This window comes from Schistosoma mansoni, chromosome W (assembly GCF_000237925.1).
Source record: "Schistosoma mansoni strain Puerto Rico chromosome W, complete genome".
Classification (NCBI taxonomy): Eukaryota; Metazoa; Platyhelminthes; class Trematoda; order Strigeidida; family Schistosomatidae; genus Schistosoma; species Schistosoma mansoni.
The window spans coordinates 38,474,652-38,501,162 of record NC_031502.1 but is presented as its reverse complement, the minus strand read 5'-3'; the positions used below and the strand labels follow the sequence as shown (position 1 = coordinate 38,501,162).

At 35.5% G+C, this 26,511-nt stretch overlaps 2 protein-coding genes across 2 annotated transcripts in view; both read right to left on the bottom strand.

Moving 5' to 3' along the window:
• Smp_157060 (hypothetical protein) overlaps positions 1-4,481 on the bottom strand; it is a gene marked incomplete at both ends in the record, with an annotated part of 34,676 nt that extends 30,195 nt beyond the window's left edge. Inside the window, one exon of the mRNA XM_018789632.1 lies at positions 4,473-4,481. Coding sequence (XP_018655055.1) covers positions 4,473-4,481 — 9 coding nt within the window. The remainder of the gene's footprint in view (positions 1-4,472) is intronic.
• A 1,678-nt stretch (positions 4,482-6,159) lies between these two features.
• Smp_157070 (cysteine-rich with egf-like domains protein) lies at positions 6,160-9,738 on the bottom strand (the record flags this gene model as incomplete). Its single annotated transcript, XM_018789630.1, has 2 exons — positions 6,160-6,258; positions 8,509-9,738. 2 exons carry the CDS (start codon positions 9,736-9,738, stop codon positions 6,160-6,162), a joined length of 1,329 nt encoding a protein of 442 aa, XP_018655054.1.
• Positions 9,739-26,511: the final 16,773 nt, after the last annotated feature.

Genomic DNA, 26,511 nt, shown 5'->3' with positions numbered 1-26,511 from the left:
CTGGACTAGTAACTATTACCAAACCTTTTTCAGAATTAGTCTCACTAATCCACAAATTTTAATTCCTTGTTTCTTTGATAAGACTGAAAGTAGTCTATTATTGCCTATGGCAGCTACCTTTATTATATATTTAGCTTCCCCTGACCAGTACTGTTGAGTATTTTCCTAGTTCTGATTGTGTTGTAAGCTTGATGGGTTAAATTTCCTAACATCAGTCAATTTAGTAGATGCTAAAGAAATCCACTTATTTTTTTTGGTTTAAGGCACTAGTATATTTCACCGCTGCTTTCACAGATGTTAAACTATCATGCCAACACTAAGGCGAAGATAATTTCGATCACTGACTAACTACTATTGTAACTGTTTCTAAGATATGCTCATGACTTTCACGTCTCTAGATTGAACTTTGAGGAGTCTTCTTGCCTATGGCATTTGTGTGTCCATTCGGACCGAAACAAACACTAGAGCATGATCAGAGTCTAAAATTGTGCTCCAGAATGAATGAGTCTTTTATTGAACCTCACTAAGTACAGCCGGTGGAGATAATAACATATTTGAATCAATCGTTGAGTCGATTTTGGTGGTCACCATGTCAGACGATATCTTTCTTTTTGATTAAAGTTATTACTCATCAAGAGTAAGTAACTATCTGAGCATAGTTGCAGTAGTTGGTCGCCGTTATATGTTCTCTGAGCTAGAACACTGTAAGACCCTATCTAAATCTCTTTCATCTTGGTTTAAACTACCTTATTGGGCATCAAAATACCCTGCTACGATTATGAAGACTGACCGTTTGACTTTTCGAAGGAGAACAGAAAACTTTCGGTAAAACTCACCCTTTAACTTGCTCGGACTACAGTCAGCAGGAAAGTAGGCAGAGACGACAAATAAACAGCAAAGCATATACCTATCTCTCCTTCTTGGTATTTCCTGTCTAGTCAAACAGTACGCGGGCGACTATCTGTTCAAATCCAGTGAAAGAGAGGCTAATCTGATCTTGAACTTAATGATATGCAGTCCAGCCACTAGATAAAAGCAGGGAGATCTCGCTGGTCTTCCACACTGATTAGATGAGGTCAAGTCACTGATTACACTAGAATCCTGTATGTTTCTCCCACAGACACGGAATGGATATTCTAGAGCCCTACCTAAGAAAGCTTGTTGTTCAATTTGACTTAGAGTTCAGACACTGTAAGCCACAATAACTAGTTTACAATCCAGTTGCAAGAGACCAGAAAAAACATTTCGTGAACCCGAATAATCCACGATGGTAACGCGTGAGAACAAACCTTAATTCGTAGAAGAATGGTTAATAGTGTCAATAGGAATATTAATGAGTTATAATGAAGTTTGACCGTGAAGAACAGGATCTTCAGTGCTGTTAGAGGACGATAGTCACTATCTGCTACTCTACACAATGGAAGGATACTTCGTATTGAAGAACCTTAAAGGGAAACTTGATTAGAAATGGTCTTGGGGACCTGGGAGCGTGACACCAGAGACCAAGGGTCAAATTTTCGAGACCGGTCATAGACAGTCTCTTTGCAGGTTGTTTAGATGTATTACTTCCGTGTCTTAAAATTCTTACTGGCTACTGCAGTATCAAATCATTTCATGAAGGTATTACGTCTTTCTAATATGGTGGAAATTGCAATATAGATGCAGAGCAAAGAGAATAAATATTTCTTTGGTCAACCATCATGAACCCTCAGTTAACTTTAGTCAACCAGATTTTTCTGGTATATCAGATCGTAGAAGAATGATAAAACAGATCTATACATATTAAAAACAGTAATTAAACTTCTTTCACATTAAATTATCTAATCTTAAGCAGCTGATGGGACATCATGTAGTGACTTTTATATATATATATATATAACAAATAACTGATTTACCGCTTACACCGAAAAAGATGTTTATGCATTACAACAAAAAGCAATACAAATCTTTTATCGAAGATTCTGTACTGTTTATTATTTGTAAGTAGTACAAATGCGCACGATAAAAATTAATTGTCACGTTTCAAAGCAATAACTTGGACTGAATGTTCAATCGATCCTCACTGGATGTTATGTGTATCAAGCAACTACTTTATCTAAACTTTATGGTAACGATAAGAAGCACCGAAAACCTAGAACTATCACATAATATATGATCACTTATTCATCTTTTTGTACTTATTCCACATACACATTCCTCATATTACATATAAGATTACGACTTTAACATTATTTTAGATATGCGAAAAAATTATTAGTGTAGTCACTGTCTATCAAATGAACAATCCCTGAAAGTTTGAATATTCAGTTCGTGGACTCAAGAACAACTTAACAAGAATTTATCAACAACCTGATTTAACCTGAAAACAGATTTCAGTGCCCATCAGTGTTCATTGACAGAAAACAGAACGAGCTATTTGCAGCTTTAGATTTCAGGCATTCCATCATTTTATGAATAAAGGACTAGGAAACACACAATACATTAGCAACTAGAAAACTTTAAAAGTATAATAAGTATTACGTGACATAGTATATGATGTGAAAATGTACAATAGCCTATTGACTTAGGAACATTTATGAACGTTTCACCATTTAGGTTTCATTAACTTAAAGACCATCCCGATAACTGGACAGAATCCAAAGTCACAATGAGTTTCAGGTTAATACAAAATTGCATTTTCAACAGTAGTTAGCAAACAGAAAAGAGTCTACTTCTTTATTTTTTGGACAATGAAAAACATGTCTTACTCCTTACTAAATGTACCGTAGATTTATCACTTTACATAACTGTATTCAGTATAAGTGTGTACAGTGTCTTTCGAGGATAACAGAGTTATCATACGATTTACCATAACAGTCTGCTTAAATATTTGGTAATTTATTTCAATCACTTATTTAGTATTGAAAGGTAGAGAAAGTTTAGGCGTAAAAATACCTTATTGTTATATCCCGAAGAGAATTATGAATGGTAACTTTTGAGGGCTATTTATGGACCAATACTATGTGTATATTTTTATTGCATAGTTGTTAACTAACTAAACTGTTCATATTCGTGTCCCTCTTATTAAAAGCTTCATTTTGACCCATAGACAATTACTATACGATTTACCGTCCTTGAGTTATCCTCAGTCTATTAATTACTGTTCCCCACATTCACAGCCACACTTGGCCAAGTCTTGTACAAATGTTTTCTATTTTATGGTACGATGTGGTCTGTCTGTTCGGCATATAAACTCAGTATGCTTGGAATAAATTATTCATATTTCAGAGGCTGTTATTAGTGTTCTGGACTTAACTGGCTGGGCTAGGCAGATAGCAGGACCGACAAGTGCTCATGACTGCTTGTACGGATTTCGTGTGTCATTGATCCGATCGGTAATTCACTGCTCTCTAATAGGCGGGTACAAGATAATAACAATTGCCGGCACAGGTTATAACACTTATGTACCAGTTTCTTGATCAGCTTTCCACATTCACGGTACGTATTGGTTGAGAACATATTGATGAAACATTTTATATGAGTTGACCACGTTGAAAATGCATGAATTTATAAATCCACTAACCAGATAATAAAATTCATAAGGACTTATTTTTCACGATAATACATCTCTTAGTAGCAATCAATATCATGTTGTTCAGGCTTTAATGTTACGTTTAGTGCATCACCAGTCAACAAGGGTTCAAATCCTACACGGAGTATCAACTGCCTCAAGATTATAAACACATCTTGAGGACCTAGCACTAGATGTAAGACTTTCTACTGATTATCTCTTTTCACTTGACATATCTTTATACGATGTAAAACCCCTTCAATAAGAAGTATTAGTTCTAAAACCTCAGATACTTGGTAAGAAAACAAATGATTCCACTGAACTTTTTTATGATATTTACGACTATCTTTAAAACCATCTAATAGAAGATGAGCAAATTTTACATCAAAACTTCTAAAATGTCAGTCAGTCACAACGTAGGACTTCGTACGTACGTACATCAGTTCGAGTTGCCATACCACATTAGCACAGAGATGAAGTTGTCGTTCCAAATCCCATAGTGGTAGAAGTAGTAAGAGTATAGGCATTATGTGAAAGATTAGGGTTTGAAGAAGTTATTGAAGGAGTATAATACAGTGAAATAAATTTGGAAAGAGAAAAAGATAGAGACATGAGGAATTCAGAAGATTAGAATTTGGTAGAACACAAAGAGTGCATGCACCTTCTTCTAAAATGAATATTGTTTCACCGAAACAATTAAAGAAAAAACTTATCGTAAGGAAACTAACTGTTACATCTGTTAAAGGGATCCTATTTCATCAGGAATAGTGAATTTTCACACTACATTTTTAGATCTTATTACTCAGAAAACATTGATCTACAGGAATAACATAGATGTAAAGTTTAAAGATAACTACAAAAGATTTTTTTAAAAATTTGTATGATATCGAACATGTATGAATCGAATGTGAAATTTGCTTACCGTCAGCATTAATCAGAAGAGTTGGATGATAAATAATATTCCAAATTATCATTAAAACTTGCAAGTTGCTAAAATGTCGAGGGTATGACATGATTCGATTTGAAAAACTATGTAAATTCAGCCATATATATATATATATATATATAACAACCCTACATAACAACCCTACAGCTACACGAAACAATTCTAATGGTAGACTATTCAATATTTGTATATACACATATATTCTGATAACGATGAACTTATCTATAAAATCAGTCTGTTTATTTTTCATATATGAAATTATAAACTTTATTCATGAGAAATAGTTAGTTAACAACAGTTTAGATAAACATATTTTATAAAGAATTAAATGCTAGCAGACTATTCATGCACTCATTATTTGCCTTACATTAATTTTCATGGTGGTGATATGATATATAAGAATTATGGAGACGGAATTATATTTACCTGCTAAAACAATTAACTACAACTGTTCGAAATACAATGCCTCATCTAATAATGCTAAATTGAAGCGCAACTGATGATTATGTTTAGTTGTGACTTTTATTCAATTAGGAAGACCTGTGTTAATAAGATTGTTTCACACTCAAAGAAACACAAATTGACTTTATAAGATCACATAATGTTTTGTTGTGATGTAATGTTACTTTTCGCTTCTCATTTAGTGAGGTTAGTATGAAATATAGATATTGGGTGCGTTAAGCATGATACTTACTTAAGTAACAAACTTTTTCAAAATTAGAGCAACTCCTGACATTTAAATGGATGTTATACAGCATATAGCTCGGGAAGAAAACATTCTATTAACATGTCGGTATATAATCAATGTTGTTCCGACATTGTATACAGAAACGAACAGACAACGTGTACTAAACATGTCTAGATTGCATTTCAAAGACTTATAAAATGATTAGCCTAAAAACCAACGTATACATCTAACATTACTCGCCCACTGGATACATCACATGTTAGTCGTTTGCCAAAAGCTGGATTGATTGGATATTCCTAATATAACTATACTTTACTGCCAGTAGTTTTATTTTATCTCACTGAGTAAACATTTGTATACTTTAATTGTATACTTAAAATTAAAAGCTGACCAAACTAAAGTAAATAGTACGGGGTTTGAACCAATGTTTAGTGGGCTTAAGTTCAATTCTTTAACCAATGATCCATGTCCTCACTTCCTGATCATAAACATACTCTGCAAGAGAGTAATTTTTCGAGAGGACCAGACACTAACCAGGCTCTCTGAAGCCTGATCAGCACAGCTTTCCGGTGGCGTAATCACATAGGTATCAGGAACACTGGTGGGCCAGGCTTAATATTCTGCAGCCCTATAAAAATGTAGAGCAACACATATCGTACTCATGAACTGAGTTAATTATAAAAGCTGCAACTAGACAGTTCATCGTAGCTTTCTCATTTATGATGGTAATTAAGCCAGTTAATGTTTTAAATAAGGTACCTTCTAAACGCAAAGAAAACGAATTCATCGATTCCCCTTAGCAAGGAGCTAATTCTCAGCTAATATTCATTAGAAAACGATTTCTTTAAATTTAAACTGGTCGGTTTATTGTAGCAAGCAACTTACAATCATTACACATCTCGAAACCATACACATGTGATAAACAGACATCCCTATCATATACAATCGTGGCTAAGTCATTGTTATTGAAGATAATTAAAGATAAATGAAACGGAGATTGATATTTGCCTCTCTTGAGGATGACTGAAATGTTAAATATTGTATTCCTGTAACTTCCTTTCCGAATAGGGCTTCCTTTAGGGCAAAAGTTAACTCAGTGAACCAAAATAAAAGTCTCAGGACTTTGAATAGTTTTTGTTCGTTTTAAGTCTTTTCGAAGTTATACAAGTCACACAAAACCTAAAGATAAAGACTTTATTCATTTTTTCAAACATTTATCCTAATCTTTACATGAGTAATTAAAAGTGATTGTCTTGTATTATTTAATGAATTACTTACGAACGTTTAATGATTAAAAATCCCTACTTGGGCTTAGTGTTGAAGTGGAGAGAACAAAAACTTTGTCTTACTCCCATTTACTACTGTATACAATCCTTGGAATTGACACCCCCAATGCCCTGGTACGGCCGAGAGTGGGGAGAGTCTGCTCTCCCTCTCGAAATGTTCTCATATGACCACACGTATATAGCCTCTACCATGGAAGTCCTACTCACCGCCTTCTCGTGGCGAGGGTGTTATTTACGAAATTGAGAGGACAAAAAGCGAATGTCCGGAGCTTTAACCGGGTTGGTGGGGACGGAGGGTCCACCCAGGGGTGCACATGGGCTCCAGGATCCTGAGAGAACGAATGGCGCATGAAACAATTGTTAATCACCGGCTACCATGGGACTGCATCTCCTCACGATGCTCCACTGTCTTGTGGATCAGACCTTTAGGTCAAAGGCTCCTGGCGTGTCCCCCTGAGAAAACCACCTACTTCGGTTTGGGCACCCGGGCAGTATCACAGCCCTCACACAAATCAAATAAGATTTGTGTGGCGCATATGTATCTGGTGCCCCTTTGTACCAATATTTATGTGTTCAAATAAATAAATAAATTGGAATCGACACGACTTTTCTTCTCTTCTACTTCTTTTAGTGCTAACCAACTTATAGACCAACCGTAATTGTTAGATACTTAGCATTTCAAACAGTTTATCCACCACTGTCAACATAGCGACTTCATAAACTCTGTAATATAAAAAGATGTTTCATTACCATCTGAAGGTACTCTGTCAAATTACAGTGTGTAGTTATTATAATCACTAAATCACCTAATGTTCTGCCTCACTTGATAAACATACACAATCTTCCATACACTCGGAATGATGTTTCCCTTAAACCATAACAGTGGAGAGGAAACGCACATTACAAGTACAAGATATGAATAGGAGTTTATACACACTAGATGGTTATTCAACAGTTAGCTTTATAAATCCCAAGTATTCTCTCTCGAACCATCAGACTAACAAATTTATCATGTAGCTCTGTTAAAGATATTCCTGCACATTATTTCTATTAATAAATCTAAAGACTTGTGAAACGTAGTACTTAGTCTGACATACAGCTAGTTCTAAACAGTGAAGATAGATAACTTGTTTTTATTAGCTCTCAGTGTTGTGAGGACCCAAGAAGCACTAAAAATAACTCAGGGTATTACCTTGTCCCTTAAAAGTTGAGCCAAACAGCAATATTGGAAAAAATCTCTACTAAGATAACGCTATACAGTACTTGAATATTACACACTAATATATTCAAGTTAAAAACACAAATCGCACCACGAACAACCTAGGCTCTACAGCAAGATTAAAAATTTTGGACAAGTTATTTTTTGTAGTTGACTCTTGTACGGAATAAACAAGCGAAATGAAACCCGTTAACCACTAATGTAGCAAGTCCAGAGAGTAAAGGTAGTGGAATTAAGACTTGAACATCTATAACAACGAACGCTGATAGGTGGAATACTGTGATTTAGTCCGAGACATTCTACATATTCCTAACACTCCCTACATAACTTTCAGGCCAATTCAGTGATAACTCCTATTAAAGAGGCAAAAAAGAAGACATTCTGAGGTGAAGGGATTAATCAGTGTTGACCAATTAAGATATCTTGAGGATGATTAGCAAAACATAGACACGAATTTGGAAAATATAGAATAGATTCTGTACAAAAAGGTAACATTTAACCGTATCTGAGGTATAATGATAAAAACTTGAGAAGATAGACAATATCAAAAACACATGAAATTCACCAAGTTTATAAAGTGAATACATTTGGTAGTCATGCTTAAAATTCTTGAACAGAAAGATGAGATATTAGTCTCAAGTCAAAGTTCTTTAGAAAAATGGTTAGAGTATAGTCCCCCTGTTTTCATAGTATCGTCTCAATTAATATCTCATCTAGTCTTCAAACTTTTTGTAGGGAAAAATTACAAAATTCAGTAGGGAATAGTGTCTATTTTTGGTTAGTAAATACAAAATCAAAGTTAATACTCTGAAAATATACATATAAGCCGATTAGTAGTGACGCAAACATAATTGCGAAAGGGTGTCCCTTAGCAAACCAGCAAAAGGTGCCAAATGCAGCTAGAGAAGCAGAGTATTTGAGGAATTCTTTCGTATAAGTGACAGTCCATATTATTCTTTGCGTGTTACGATTGCGTGAGTTAATGTTATGAACTGTTGACTTAGTTTCAAACTTGTCAGATGTTTTCGAACCTTTTTCTGGCTTTACAGCCAACACGCACCCACTACTAGTCCGCTTGTATCCACTCTTGCAATCACATTTAAAACTCCCAACTGTGTTTGTGCAAAGTTCTCCTTCGCTATTACAAATATTACTGTCAGCATTACATTCGTTTATATCTTCACATACGTCTCCATTTCCTCTTTGGTATCCACTTGCACAAGATTCACAATCGTTTGCAGTCGGACCAGAACATTTATTACAAGCAGAATGACAGGGAACACACTCGTAAGAACCAGGTTTGTTTAAGCAAAAATGTGTAGATCTGTTGCAAGGACTATCAACACATTCATTTATATCAACACATCCTCGTTGATCACCAGAGTCCATTTCGGTCCATCCAGAAGCACACGCAGAACAGTTTTCAGGGTATGGACCGGAACAACCACCAGAGCACGATAAATGACATCGCAAGCACGATATTGAAGAGTCGTTGTGGGACTGAAAATGAGTTTCAAAAGTACACTTGTCGCATAACTCTCCAGTATATCCATCGTTGCAAATACAACTACCTGTTCCAGAACGTGTCCCATTACCATCACACCTGCCACCAGAAAAGTAACACGGAGGGCATGGAAGACACGAATTCCCGAAGGAGTTAGAAGGACAGCAAAACTTGGTCCGAGTGACACATAAATCCTCCTCAAACCCTTCTATTTTATTAGCATAACTCCTGTAATCTCTAAGCCACCAATCTTCTAGATGATGTTCAATACTTTCCATAAACTCATGACATTTGACTGCTTGTTTAACATCACTACAGATTCCTTCGACAATATCGTGGTAGCGCACTTCGCTAACAGAGTAGCTCCCTAAGTGTTTTTCTTCCCATAAAGAATTTCCTCCTCCGAAATTTTTGCCAGCTGATTTATGAAATCCTAAGATAAAACTTTTTGCAGCATGTCTACACTTATTGCAATCATCACCTGGATATATAGTTAATGTTGGGCATATGATACTATTAAGTAATACAACCAACAAGGGTAACATTTTGACACCAAGCCGTTAGTGAGTTTGCCTTTAGTCTGAAGATATGTAGTAATTAAATTGTGAGGAGGAATGTAATTTCAGTGGTAGTACTCAAATTAAACGCGAATCTGGGAGCGAGAGGATGAATTTGAGCCTAAAAACTGTTGGGTACTGTGAATACAGTATGGAGAGAGGGTAGAAAAAGTCGATAACAGTAGACAGCGAACAGACAACCAGTCGACGCAATTTAAAGTGAGTCGAAACTAGGGAAAATATGAATAAGATTTAGGATAACTGTAAAACCACCAATACAAACCGCCGCGACTCCACGTCCAGCAAAACTATTGGTTGACTCCAACCAACCTTCGATTTTGTTCATGAGGAAAGAAGAAAAACAAAATAGTTTATTATACCCTGAGATTGTAATACATAACAGACAATCCCTCATCTGGCTCTTCACTAAATATAAGTAGTAACAGCAATACGAGAATGAACTGATATGACGATAGTGAAAATGTACCTTGACGTCAAGTATGAGCTGATACTGTTGTCTAGAACGACAATGAAAGCTCGTGAACGGAACTGAATAAGTTAACTTGATATCATCAAAGTCTTCTGGTTGATATACAAACTCCGCATTTTGTTTAAAGTGACTGTTATTAGCCGTTGAACCTCAAACGAGAAATTGTGGCGATAACGAAGTACCTAAATCTTGTGGTTTTGTTAGTTTTATACATTGATGCTGACCTCGTTATTTTTTCCGGACATACCTCTAAATGAAGGTACTCACTTAATTAATAGACTACAACCCGCAAACTAACCGCTACCCAGGTCAAAAGGTATATTTACTCTAACATGTGTTTACGCGAACCCATTAACTGGATTTTTGCTGTTGCATTCGTGTCGATGCTTGTCGCAAGAATAGACTTGTCACAGAACCATGACTCGCCCGTTGACCCAGGCAAGGGAGAATAGTTAGACAGAAATATAAAATTCCCTGTTCTTGAAGTTTCATCTTCTGGTTGTATGTTATGGCTGGTCATGTTGAAGCATATAATCTGTAGAGGTAAATAAATCCCCTAGATAAGTAGTTCTGTAAGTCTTCGACGTCTGATGATGACCTCATTAGTTTCAGTGGAAATATCTAGCTGAAAGCGTTCGGTCACACCAGATAACGAGTGGGTGCGCAGTGCTACGAATTTCATACGACCGTTAACCAGTTTAGATCAAACGCTTCTCAATTTATCGATGTTCTTTTAAGTATATCTTCGAACCCTTTCACATTTGACTTCTGATTTAGCTAGGTTGGCATACTTTCATTATAACGGTGTTACGTGTAAAGGCCTTGTCAAACTTCGAACACCCGAGGCATCTTCAATTTAATGGTCGACAAGTACTCTGGACTATCGAAAACGCGATCAAAGTTGCTGTGTAGGACAAGCAATGTCGCACATCACAACGTTGCTGCAGGACCACATGGATTCTCAAAAGCATGTCAACTAGCTTCCGAAATGCTAAGACTAGCCTTAACAAATTTGATCACACGATAAAGTTAGGCATTATCCTGCCATCAAACAACCCATAGGCATCTCCTTTGCATATGGTCCCCAAAATGGATAACAATGGTTGGTGTTCAAATGATGATTATCGACTATTAAACTCGAAAAACAACGATCGTTACTTCTCGTCACACATCCACTACCTGATAACCATCTTGGAATGTACGACTGTCGTTTCTCAGACTGACTTAGTGGAAGAGGGTAGTCGAATTTCTATGGCTACGGATAACATCCCTAGAATGGCTTCCATCACCGTTCTAGACTTTACAGATCTCTGCTCATACCTTTTGGTTTTGGAAATGACGTTCAAACTTTTCAAGCACTGATTGATGATGCATTCAGAGATTTGAACTTCATGAAATACCATATTGATGACTTCTTAATCGCAAGTTGGGACAGAGAGTCCCATCTCAAGAATATCGACCTCGTTTGCCGACAGCTCCGAAAAACGTAACTAAAGTTAGTATTCAAAAATGTAAAACCTGAACCGATACCATATATTTTCTTAGGCACACGAATGACACTTAAGATATTCTCTCTCTAGAAGATGAAGTGTTAGTCATTACGAAAAACCCGAAACAGACAAAAGTCAAGCAATTACACATGTTTAACTGACTGATAAATGTTTACCGACAGTTCACTCAGAATCATGCATTCCTCACAAAATCCTTGACAGACCAAATTCGTTGAAATACGAAAGTTATAGCATCGGAAGACAATGCGAAGAAAGCGTTACCCTCAGTGAAGGAAAGTATCACAAAGTCAATTGTGTTGGCACAACCCAAAACGAAAGCACCCATAAACACTGCTATATACGCATCTGACTTGGCAATCAGGGAAAGTTTAGTGGTACTGGTTCTCAACCACACGACACTTGAGGAGAGTTATATCCGACATTTAACACCATATAAAAGGCCATAAATAGTGAACATGAGAACAGATGTCCAGAAAGGCATGTCTCAGACGCAAAGGTGTGGTCACTTTATGTCACTTACTCCTTTTTGAATCAAATATATTATTCTGTCGTCAGTTCGAACGTGTCCTTGAAAGCGCAAAACATCATATAGATGACTGTAACGATAGTATGAGTTATTACAGATAGTGATGTGACTTCCACATAAGATTTCTTAAATTAGGTAGTCACATCGTAGCAAGTTCACGGTTTTAGATTCAGTTTACTATTCTAGTAGCGAAGATCAATATCGATCTAGACCATAATACTACAGAGTAAAAGTTGTCTCCCCATGACAATGTAGTAGGCATCGTTTCGTGGTTGACTATGATCACCACTACAGCAAAACTACGTGCCAGTTACTAGGTTAGATCCTTCCGTAGGCCAAAGTTCAGCAGGCAATTGAGGTTTGTAGTAAGATGTTTTTGTTGGCGATCCCATGGCATCGAAATAATACCGAGATCGTGCCCAAATCCACAAGCGAGACCACTGAGTGTACGAAAGTTCGCGCAAGGTCAAAAACAATGGAAGACTGCCTTTTCGGTAAACTTGAACAAACAGGAACAGCAAAACAATCACTGGTACAATTGTTTCTATTACACTAATGATGTTCTCTTCATAAAAAGTAGGTCACTACAACATTCTGCACAAAAAGGCTTCGGGACACCAAAACAAAATGTGTTACTTTCTGCGTAAAACGTCTGGCTGTGTTGTGCTGTACGGCGCTTCCGACACTGCGAAAGGTTCTCTCTCCCTTTACTGTTAATTCGTTTTGAAGCAAGTACTCTTCTGGAGTGACTCGACAACTGAACTGCATGTCGCACTTTGCTTTAGATATAGATGATTGTAGGGCAAAAACTGAAATTTCAGAAGCTTTGTCTCGTATAACTTCCTTGAACAGTTTTCAAAGAATCGACCATACTATACCCTCCTAGCTACATAAAGAAAACACCGACCTTCAATACCGTTTGTCTTCGCAACCTCAAGACTACTACACTCACAGTTCCACGCAATGTTGAACGACTGCCGACCATCCACGAACTAAGGGTTTGTTATTGTTACTTCACGGACAATTAAAAGGATTATTTTTGGCAACAGACTTACGTTCTTCCCTTAGGGTCACTTGGAATTCTCAATGCATAGGATGATGGAATAGTATGTGCTGTAGAGGGACTCCTTTACAAGCTAACATTTAGGCTACCACAAAAATTCAGAAACCTTTTATTGGAATGACTTTAAATTTAAAATTCTATACGAGCGGGCTTTCAAACACGATGTGTTCAGTCAAATCTGTTTCAACTTGGACCCAACCAACTGATGTTTTCGTACAAACCGCCCTATATTCCACATTTATTATGATGTATGCTATGCTTACAGACTAATCTTGCAAAAATCCGAACAAGTTCAATCTTAATTCGAAGCGATGTATATCTGAACAATTCTAAATCAACATTGGACCACAGGAAATTCGTACTATTTTTCATCTCAGCGATGTGCTCTTCGGTCTGCATTTTTCCTATGGCCTTTAGGATTTAAAGCTAGGGCCTTTTTTGATGTAGTTTATTGATTTCCATAATGTGTGAACGATGCACCACTAACGTCTTCTTCGAATTTCCTGATCACCTGGAGGCTGATAACTTGTCTGTCACGTTAGGCTGTTGCTGATGGAATCTAGCCAACGGATAAATAGTATCTTGGTTAGATAGTGGATCATAAACACCTGTACTGTTTTGGTAGTTGTATTAGTTCTTCAAGTTTCACATTTGTACAATGAGACCGTCGTGTTGGAGATTCGGATTTTGACGTTGGTTGAAAGGTGTTTTGAGTCCCAGTTATTCTTCAGTTGTAGGTTTGCTGTCCTTGATTAGTAAATCCGTGCCCCTTCACCAGCATCTGATCCCCCTTGTTTATCCAGGATGTTGCCAAGGTGTGTAAGACTTTGTATTTATTCCAGAACTACTCGGTAAAGTATGACTTGTTTTGTACTCGCCGTGTTGGATTTTAAAATCATGATTTTTTTTCTTTGTATATGTTGAAGCATACTGATGCAGAGGCTAGTATCATAATGACAGCATTCGACTTCATTTTTTGCTATGTATGAGATGGAAAAACTAAGTCATCTAGAAAGTTGAAATGCTTCCTGATAATCGAAAATGTCTAAACATTTTGGTAGCTCCTATTCAACTGATTGTTCAACACACAACCACAGTTTCGCTTTTTCGCCGGTATATGACCGATCGTTATGAAATTCAGCTCGTTTATCTAGAAGTCGGGCATCTGTTAAATTTTCTATTTCATTCAGTAGTACAGTTGGAACTATACCACGTTTTGGCAGCAACATGATAACATAACAGTTCTCATACCTACTAACCTTTTTCTTGAGGATCTGAACTTGTATTTCTCTTTCTAATTTGTCACTTCAAGTTTCTTAATGCACGAAATTTTAAACATTTTGTACAGGATAATATAAAACATAATCACAATTGATTGATCACTGGGTGGTGATCAATGTCATGTGTGTCGAGTCCTTCTTAGTGCTGATCGAATGCTATTGATCAAGTTGCAATGTGGCCGCCAGTCTAGGTGGCTCGACACTGCGTGCACTATATATAGTGGGATAAGATGGTGGTTGGAGGTGGTCAACAGGAAACCCTGGACCCGGGTTTCGTGCTACTTGGCACTCGTCAGCAAGGTGTACCTGTAATCCTGAGGGAACCGATGCTCCCTGGCGGATTCGATCCCGTGTCACTCATCTTCACTGTCAGAGACGTTACCACTGAGCTATTTGGGCCGCGACCGACCTCCCATAGAACTGAGATGTAATCACAATTGATTGATCACTGGGTGGTGATCAATGTCATGTGTGCCAAGTCCTTTTTAGTGCTGATGGAATGATATCGATCGAGTTCGGTGGTAACGATCAGCTCAGTGGTAACGTCTCTGACTGTGAAGCTGAGTGACACGGGATCGAATCCGCCAGGGAGCATCAGTTCCCTCAGGATTACAGGCACACCTTGCTGACGAGTGCCAAGTATCACGAAACCGGGGTCCAGGGTTTCCTGTTGACCACCTCAAACTACCATCTTATAAAACATAATGCCTATTCAAAACCAAGAAGTAAATTAATACCTGAACAATAATATTTTGACATTATCGAGATGTTTTGATCAACCTTTAACCACACAGCTTGTGTTCTTACATAGCCAATGTATCTGGCCCTTTTAAGAGTTCTTTAATTTCGTCTGCCCATCTGTTTCGCTGCTCTTGATACTCGGAACTGGGTTTTCTACTTTGTTTCTTGCTGATCGATCCGTCTGATCATACTTTCATGCTAGCTTCCCCATTGTGCTATATAGTTCTTCCACGTTTCCTTCCTTTTCACCTTCTTTTATAGTGGCTTCACGTCTTCTGAATATTTCACCTTTTCAGTCTCAAAGCACTCCGTCATTTGTCCATTCAAATCTGTATATCTTGCCATTGCCTTGTCGTTCTCTGATCCTGTTTGGCTGTGGTTAACTGCTGTCTTATTTTTCCCTTTTTTATTCTTGTCTAGACTTTTTACAAAGACCTACTCTCCACATTGATCCCTCTTCAAATACAACACCTCCTGAAAATCTAAAGATATTACTTGGTTGGTGTTTTTCTGATTGCTTTCTACGGCAGATGTCCATAACTTGTAACTTGTTGCTAAAAACGACCTTAGGTCCGCTGAATTTGCCAGCTTCTCCAAGAGAAGCTGTGACAAGCCCATGCTTTTTACTATTTGTTCAGCTTTTCGGTATTCCCAAAGCCAGTCTGATCACCGCCAAGTGGTGATCCACAGCTGTATCAGCTTTCTCTTGGACCTGACGTCTTCCATGGACCTTCTAAATCATTTCAATGCAAATGTGATCGATATGGTTGTTCGTGGCGCGCTCCTGTAAAGCCAACTAAGCAATTTTATTCAGTTGTAGGGAAAAAGCTGCTACCTCTGACCATGTGGTTATGAGAACACTTGTTCTTTTCTCTCAGTCCACGTCGCTACATTATGTCTTCATACCCTGTGTAATTAAAATTAACCTGGGCGTTCAGGTCTCTCATCAAGATATTAGTTTTTTATGAACGGTCTCCTATGATCTACTTCAGTCTCTTATGAAACCAATTTTTGTCATCTCCACTTCTGTCACTGGTGGTTACAAAGCACTGGATGACATTTATTGTACTCCCTACCATCTTTTTTCTGAAGAATGCGTTATTAATCCTAGATACATGAAATTCTCACCCCATAAGAACTTTTCGCGCTTATATCGTGAGCGTCAGTGCAGATCCCTGTGACCAAAATACAACAGAACGTCGCTTGTGGTTAGTTTTTTCTATCCAGCTTGTATCCAAACGGTTTAGCTTATTTTAAGCGTCTGGTTGTGTTTCCTCATCCGTAAGGCAATTTCAACGACCCTAGCAGTTTCCAAGATTTTTCAAATGTTTAATTTATCTATATCGATCTTCGCTTTGGTTGTGAAATGAAGCATCGACCACGTAACTTCCGAGGAACTTTGGCATTCACTATGAGGCGTCATAACTCTTTTAAATGAAGTTCCTTCAACTAAATGAGTATAGTTTAATTGGTAATAATTGTGTTTTTGCAAGCGTTTTTGTAACAAGTTTTTTTCTACGGTATGGGGTTGCTAACCCCATCACCAATCTTACTCTCTTACCCGGGATTGGGACTGGCAATAACCCTAGAATGGCTCCCTATGCAGATAAATAGAAGTTAATAAACAAGAGTTGTCCTAATTAAATGAAAGAAAATATATATCTGTAAAATCTGAATAATCATTTTCAGAAGATAGTCAAAGGAAAACATGGATCAATCGCTCTGCTCCGCGGCCGTTAGTTTAGTTGGACAAAACCTTATTATCAATCGCCTAATATCATACAGAAATAGCGTAAAATAATAAGGTTGAATTTCCAACAACGTCAAATAATAAATGCCTAGACAAAGACGATTTAGAGATATAAAGTCATGGTTATACGAGTCCTGTGTGAAGGTCTCAATAAAAGACAGGGCAAACTATTAAATGTATAAAAAGATTGTCTAACAAAATGTTTTGGAGGGGTTTTCAGATCATTCTTGTTACTGTCTGATCTAACAACATGTCCCAACAGTAAATGAAAAGGCATTCGATAGTAACTGATATTAAGATTACATTTAATTTGCATGCGTAAATTATTACTTGTAAACTGGCTAGCCGGAGTAAAATATGGGTCTCATCGTAGATTGAAACTCTACCTGGTGAAGTTGTCTGATCAAACTTTAAATGAATCCATAAAATGTTGAAATTTCTCCATTGACTGAGGTTGATATGAATCTGAGGGGATTTCAGTCGAAAATCGTATTAAATGGGTAAAGAGAACTGTGTTACCATATTTAACATATTTAAGACTTCAACACGACAAAACAGTCAAAATAGTTGAAGTAATGTGGGAAGTGAAATATAATTGACTGAAAATGTTCTTTCCTTCTGGAATAAGTAACGATATATATGAGTAAATGAGTGTCATGAGGTGGTCGCTGCGGTTTACCCGGAAGTGATCAGCATTGTGATTTTATTTTTTGAGGTAGTTTGAATCTTCAGGATTCTTAGTGAAAACGTTATATTCAAATTTTAGACTCTGGGCTTAAATGAATTACAATTGTTCCGTAAAGTCGGGACCTTCAACCAAATAACGATCAAACTGAAGTTCCAAGATCCAAATATTTAATCTTACTTTTATATTGTGAAATACCAAACTGGTTTCCCACATAATAGTTAAAATAATAAGTTTTATAGCAAGCCCTCAATATTTGGGTCTCCACAAGGATAAACCAAAGAGGAGATATGAAACAAAGGTTTGAGGTCGAAATTTCAAACAAAACAAGCAAAAGCTTAGATTAAAAAGATATAACAAAGTCCAGTAGAAATGGATGATATTTACAATATTGGTTAAATAAATGAATGTTACTTGTGAGTTCCCTTCAAGTTACTACCACAAATGGAGTTCACTCGGTTATTAATATCCTCTTGCTTGTTTGGGACTGATGGCGTGAAAAGAATTATTAAGCCAAGTATTAATCCACAGAGCTTAGGGGGGGGCGGGGAGACCATAAGAATCTTTAATCACAGGATGTTGGCAATAACGCAGAAAAAGGAACAACGTTTGGTAGTATTTATTTCAATACTAAAAGTAGTGTAGTACAATGCTTCGTTAATCTTTCACCTCGATGACCGTTATAATACAAATGTTAACGGTGCATGAAATCAGAAGGCAAAGAGAAGCTGCAACTACAATTTATTATCAAATGACGCAGGCCAAAAAGCTACAAGCACATGAGTAAGTATCAGTGAGCAAGCGCGAGCAATTACATAGGCAAATTTATAATTAAATTGTATAAGGGCTCAGCAAGACAAAGCAAAAGCTAACAATAGGATTTGAGTGCATACATATATGGGGAGGGGAATGAGTCATCGAATGATATTTAAGCAATCAACGTTTTAGCTAGAGTCTGTCATGTGCTCTAGTGATCATAGCAGTACAAAGATATATGCAAATTGTTACTATCCCAATGACAATTTCTGTTATGTAAGTTAACAAAAGGGCTTAAACAACATTAACTATAATCGAAATCGGGTGTAGGATAGTTGCTATAGTGGCTCAGGTATTAATCAATTAATAATATCTGTTCGAAATTAATACGAAGAAACAATAGTTAATAAACATAAATACTACTACACACAGAATGTCACGAAGAATGGAAAAGATCTGGTCTCTTGTTTGTAACAACAAAAATCATTAAATTTATAAGTCACGGTTGTAGTGGAGACGTATGGTCTTTTATTTCATCATTCAAAGTCATTTCAAAAGCATTATGGTTACCTTTTTAGCCATTCCATACAGTTCCACTACTCTTCTTGATATTGACTCAGTTTGACCTAATCAATGCTGAATTGGGTATTACTGAATGACTGACATCGTAGTGCATAACTATTCAGTAGCTAGATTATGTATATCTATACTCTTCTCATTACAAGTTTTATTCTGACCTATAAACTATTATTATAAGATTTACCCTTCTTAGTTATGCCCAGTCTATTAATTACTATCTACCTTATTCACAGCCACATTTGGCTAAATCTTGTACAAATGTTATTTTCTATTTTATGGTACGATGTGGTCTGTTTTGTTTGTATATAAACCCAGTATGTTTGAAATATATGATTCATATCGCGGAGCATGAGACTGATGTTCTGGACTCAACAGGCAAGGCTAGGCAAGAATCAGGACCGATAAAGACTGTAGACTGCTCGTACGGTTGATAATTCACTGTTCTCTAACTGGCGGTATCATTACGTCATAGAGACCAAAGGCCACAAGTTATAACTGCATATATATATATATATATATATATAGAGAGAGAGAGAGAGAGAGAGAGAGAGTAACGAAGTTTCTTAAAAGTTATATTTTAGTGACATTGTGTATAAACTCTTTAAAAAATCAGTAAAGGACGTTTGATTTGCAGGTCAATTTTTTAAGAGTAAGCAACATTATTCTTTCAGATGATTGATGTTTATGAAATCTTGAAAGATTAAAGAAAATACACTTTATTGGTGAAAATACCCAATTAATCTCTTCACATTTCTATTCACTATATTCTTCTGACCATTACAAGGCAAAGATAAGTATAGTCTTTTTCCAGTTTGTTTACTCATTAGTTGGTCTAAATAAAATTTTGTTTTCTACCGAGACAAATATTCAGATGATTATTGGACGAGACTATAATTTGTGGATGAACCAATCACGTTTAAGAAAGAGATTTCGGATTTGGGCGCGAATTTCACTCATCCATTCGGCTAAATAGAGTTTTGGCATTATAGATGATGTCAGTTCGTCATGAAAACCTTAAATCTAATTTCTAACAATAATCATCAACTGTGGATCATAATTCAAATCTCTCACACAGGTTTATAACCCTCATTTGGTCCTGATTATTAGACGGACACTCTCAAGGTCAGTCTAGAGTCGCTCAAAGGTTGTCCAAAAATTATAGTCTCACCGATTATTGATATTAATAAGGCTTCCTTAGCTTCTGTAAACAATTTTATCGGTCTCACTTTGCTCTATACATATTGTTCATGTATATGTGTTCTAAAGCGATTATGAGAATATTCTCAAAATATAACAAGATAAAAATGTAAAGCACTTAGTTAAGAAAATTTTCATGTCACTTGGATCAACAGACTAAAGTCTGAACTATCAATTTAACATGTGTAATGTTAGCAATGCTTTGATATACTGTTATGCATAGTGTAGAAAGTTTGATGATAAATGATAGTTTATGACTTCGGAATGACTTTTTGACATATGCAAACATTGTTACATGGTAAACATCAACTTAATAATAAACTTCTTATTATTCTAGATCTGCCTACTTAACAGACATTGTAGCAATGCATGACTACACCATCAAAGATATCACAAGAGCACATATATACAGACAGCCGTACATACAGCCTTCCTTTTTGTGTTTTTCATAGCCTAAACTTATTTTGATGGAGTTTTGTTCTCTGTACTGGACAGATTGGTCGTTCAGCTTTCATCGTTATTCTGAATGACATCATCAGCACAAACTTCAGGTAAAAGTGAATTGTTCGAATTTCTCCACATATGGCTCACAACTTGTCCTGTGGACCTCAGTGTTAATTGGTTATTGTTGACTTTTAATTTATCATTGTTTACTTCTTTATTTTGATTGTATCTCCTATTGATTCGATTCTTGGTCCTACATATGTTCATCATTTTTCTGATTGGTTGATAAATTGGATTGATTTCAATATGTTTGTTGATTGCTGATTGACCTGAGTGCCAAGCTTCTAAAAAATTGTTTGGTGCTTTTATTTTATTCACACATTATTAATTATAATATCATTGTTATAACTCTTGTAAGCGCTTGAAAAATTCATTTAGCACCTAAACCTATTCACTATTTCTTATCATTCTAGTACGTTCAGTTCAGTGTATTAAATTATTATTCACATACAAGCAAATAAAAATGATTGATTACAAATGTTCATTCACACGAAACGACCGAATAACATTAACAATTTCTAAATAGTTTTATTTTTATCAGAAGGGTTTTTGTGGAGATTTTAGTAATTTTATATAGTTGGGACCATGAGTCAATTGAAGCTAGACCACCATAGAAAACCTGGAAGCACTGGATGACCGTTTCGTCCTATTATTAGACAATGATCTAAGATCAATAATATAATAACAACCATAATAATTATAGCTGATATATAATTACTTAAATATTCCATTCATTGTATTCAATGGATAATTGACTGAAACTATATTTAATCGAAAAACATTGATCTGAAACTATAATATTATCGAACGGTATTCCTTATTATTTATCAATATTGTCTTTGTTCAACATCTTAAACAAATCAGCTTTCAATCGTCAATAATGACTAAATTATTCCTATGAACTATTACCCTTGTTTGTAACGTATCACAAAAACAATTTTTCTAATGACACATATCATGAAGATTAACTGCAACGAATTATCATTCGATTTCAAAAACAAATATTAAAATGTAGGCAATTAGTTCTTAAGTTTAAACTTTTAAGAATATTGCATCAGTTCTGTTTGGTTATACTAAATATTAGTTACCTGAAGGAACTTCAATATTAGAATTCTGTTTAAAGAACGGAAAGATAATGAAAAGACGTTAACATTTTCGAGTTTTTCTTGAAGTAATTGTTATTTTTCGATAGAAGAATTAATCAATAATTGTCTTCAATGACATCAATTTCACCATGGAACAAGAGTCGAGCGACAAGCTATCATTCTTGGATATATTAATAACCAGAACTGACACAGGTAAACTGGAGACTCAAATGTACAGGAAGCCGACCCACACTGATCAAATTCTCAACTACAATAGCAACAACTCAAAAGCTCACAAAATCGACTATGTACAAACTTTGTTCAAGAAGGCGAGGACACACTGCAACATAATTACAGCACGGAAAAATGAAGGAAAATACCTGAAAACCATCCTTCAAAAGAACGGCTATCCAATCAATTTCATCAAAAAATACCAGCCGCACCCATTATCAGAAACGAAGTCAAGTACAGAAATCAACAAAAAGATCACCTTACCATATATAAAAGGTATATCGGAAACGAAAACGAGACTGCTGAAAACCTTCGGAATAGGTGTTGCTCACAAACCAACAAAATCCCTCCATTCAATCTAATGCAAACCAAAGGATGAAATGACAAAATAAGACAAACCAAACATCATCTACAAAATAAATTGTGCCAACTGCGAAAAACACTACGTCGGACAAAGCGGACGTCCTCTTCATCTTCGCCTGTATGAACATCAATTAGCAGTCAAGGGCCATGACATATCCTTTCAAGTAAATAATCACTTGATTGAATTTCGATTGTTTATCAGTTTATAGAAAGTTTAGACATTGATTTTTAATTTCGGTTAAGGAATATAATCAGTTGCGAATAACCATGTAATGTAATAAATGAAAATAAAACAATAATTTATAGATGGATGAAACCCATCAAACTGACGTTTTATGCTCGTTTACACTTGGTAGTGAGAAACATAAACAGTCGTAACCGTCACAATCAAAATAGAGATTCATTCTATTTTGAAAGTGCGTTTATAAATGTTGTGGTGCAGCTTCAACAGTACAAACACTGAACTGTTTTATTGTTTGAGAAGAAATATATTCAAGTATCAGACATAATCTTATGCTTGAAGTTTATTCATCAAAAATTTTTTTAGTGATACATACCTCCATGTATCGATAGCTTGTAGTATAAAAAACAATGCATGTGCTTGCATAAAGTTTGCATCACTGACTAACACTTACCGAAATATCATTGAAAACCAAGGAAAATTCGATATATGTTTAGTTGAGATGACAACGTTACTAGCCTTCATAAACTACCCAGCTACATAGAAATAGTGTATTCATTATGAATTGCCTTTGCAATAGATTGTTGCATTTTGAATAAGAATTCGCCACCGAAGAATTTCAGTCGTAAGGCCTTTATTTCTGTGGGCAATGGATAACCATCAAGCAAAGACTGGAACTGAATTCATAAATGATTTATTTGAATAACGCTTAAGTTAACATAGACATTTCATATAACATACGTTAAAATAGTTTTAACGATTTACTAATTTATACTTGTGATCTATTTTTTTTACAGTTTTGATAACGATTATGGGGTAACTATGTTTCGTTTTTATTATTAGCATTTTAGACATCACATGTACAGGTACACTAAAAATGCCTACAACATTTCGGATGTTTCACACTACTGAAAATACATCAGTGAATATTCCGAGAATAAAACATCAGCATGATACCAAGATAAATACTGAAATGAATCGCTCTGTTCAGTGGTGAAGTTTGTTGAGCAATAAATCAAAAATCTGTTAATCTCTTAAATCATCATTGCTAATGTTATGCATTCCTGAATATGCACCTTTTCTATACCTAATCAACTTCTATATTTTATATGTTGTCATACTACCTGCTATTAGTAAGTAGTTTGTCTTTTACTGCATAAATGACTGACAAAGCACTTTCTGCATCTAAGGTCAACAATTTTATTTTACCGGTAAAATAGCTATCCTAGATATCAGCACACTACCTTGTTTATACAAACACATATACCGGTATCATCTCAAACTTAACAGTTTAAGTTACTCAAATTTTCTATAAAGAACCAGGATGATACATAAACAACAATTTAAGTTATTCTATTATTAACGCTCATAGTTAATAATGGGCTATTGTTAACAAGAAAATAAAAGTTGGGAAAAATATATAGATATAATGCGATACGAAAAAGACATTAAACAACATTAATTGAGGCAGAAATCTTCTTAAATTAAAATGTCTGTTATATTTCAAAGAATTATCAATTTGCTTCACCGAAAACCTAAAAGATATGAAAACGATTGCGTCACATCCCACTATGCTTACCAATTTAAATGTGTGTTTTACCACACAAACGTACGGAGGAGTAATCGTGATTTCCAAATTTAGGTGTGTGAATATGTACCTAAATGGTTGCAGAAACAAATTGAAATCAAATGACCGAATAAGAGTAGGGGATAAAAACTCATCATTCTCTATTGCTAAACACATAATATAAACAGATTATAAGCAAAGATCTGTATTCACTAGCAGTGAAATCCAGTACGCGCGCTTCGTCCTATTTGAGACTCATCAGGTGGATGTACGTGCAATTGAGTTGATGTTCACCCTGGGATTAGAACCCAGTTACCTTTTGCTCTACACGCCATCGCGTTATCCACTTAGCTACTGAGTCCTGCTAGCCACTGGCTTGTGGAATGGGGTGAAATTTAAATTTACTTAGTATTGTTTGTTTGAATCTTCCCATTTATGTTTAGGACTGCAACTGGTCAGTCTCTTATTCGCAACTAGGACGAAACGCTCGTCCGGGATTCCACTGCTAGCCACTATCCATCTTTGCTTACAATGCTTGTAAATTAAGGCAATATTGAGGCAATACGCACAGTATGCAGTCCCAAGCATCAATGGGAAGATTCAAATAAACAATACTAAGTGAATTTAGGCCATAAGATTGATCTTAAATCGGCTTTTGTGGTGTTGTACAAAAGTGTGATAGAGCGTATAATAAGGTTTAATGAAGCCTTAGTCATACGAAAATTCAAACCTCCTTTGTGTATTCAAAAACAGTTTGTTCTCTCCTTAAACCTACCCTGGTAATATTAGCTTATTATCCAGAGTGATTAGGTTCCAAATTGTTTTCACATTATTTTATCATTATTATCCTTGTCTATTCTTACCCCCATTTCCAGTTTGGTTGGCCTTTTATTTTTATATATAAATGTTCTTTACAAGTATATGTGTGATCAGATTGTTCGAAATGTATTGCGTTAATATATTACATAATTCTGATAATCTTTGTCTTCTTATTACACTATCGAAATTTACCAAAGGGACTAATTAAATAGGAAGAATATGTTTGTAAAATCTCAGCGAATGAATTTGAAGTAAATCCAAATATATTATACCTATTTAATGTCTTACATCAACTCGGCGCTCAAATACTGTGAAACTATTCGCTCTTATTTAGACAAAAGTTCTTATATAAAGGGACTAATTGCTTTAAATTATCAAAATGGCTTTCAAGTAAAATTAAATTTGTTTTAATTAAATATTGAAACTAGAATTTCAATGAAAATACAGACAAATTAAAGGAGTAGCTACTTTATTTTACCAATTATTTAACATTTAAACAAGTGTTGAGATTTAGAAATGCTTGTCTGGAAACGTTTTTTGTCTCTAAAAAAATGATGTTCATGTATGTCAGTGTTCAGATTGTTATTGTTATCATAATAGCCTAAAATATAGAAAGCAAATGGTTCTGTGAGAGATATTCCGAATGCTTGAAGACAATTTTCATAGTAGGGAAGAAACTATATTTTGTTTTTTGAATTCTTTTGAAGTAGTAGATGGAAAGGCTAGTACATTAGTTATGGATTATAAATAAAATCCTCAGAAATGTAACCATCCTTATTAGCTTTAAAAAAGAAGTAATTCGGTTTTACTCGTTTCTTTTTCGTAAAATAAATAGTTTCACTGTAAATTGTCTTTGACAAATTTCTAGATTTTAATATACTTGAGGAACGTTGGAAGGAATACATTAAACAGATACTAAATAATAGTTTCACTATATTGATAGTAAACATCGATCAATTCTTATATTTTTTTCTTCTTACTCATGTAGTCGTAACAGTTCTAACAATTTATTGTCAGTACTTTAAACAACAAGGATATTTTGTGCAGCTTGAATGATAATGAAGCTATACTTAAAAGTTCAGGATTTTCAGAAATAAAGGAATCAGTCATATTGTTTATTTTATATAGTTGAGATCATGATTCAATTGAAGCTAGACCACCATGGAAAACCTGAAAACACATGCAAATTTCATCTCACAGTTAAATATTTGTACTTAATGAGTAGACAAATAATGTAATTCCACTGGGATATTTTACAATAAATGCATTTGTAAATGATTAGACAAAATGAATCCATTAAAACAAATCACTTGAACAATCATCTTTCAATAATTTTAAAATCAATTTCTGAGATGGTGGAGAAGATTTGTAGCTCAGGTGGATGATGTTGATGGAGTTTTGTTCTCTGAGCTGGATGGTTTGGTCGTGGAGCT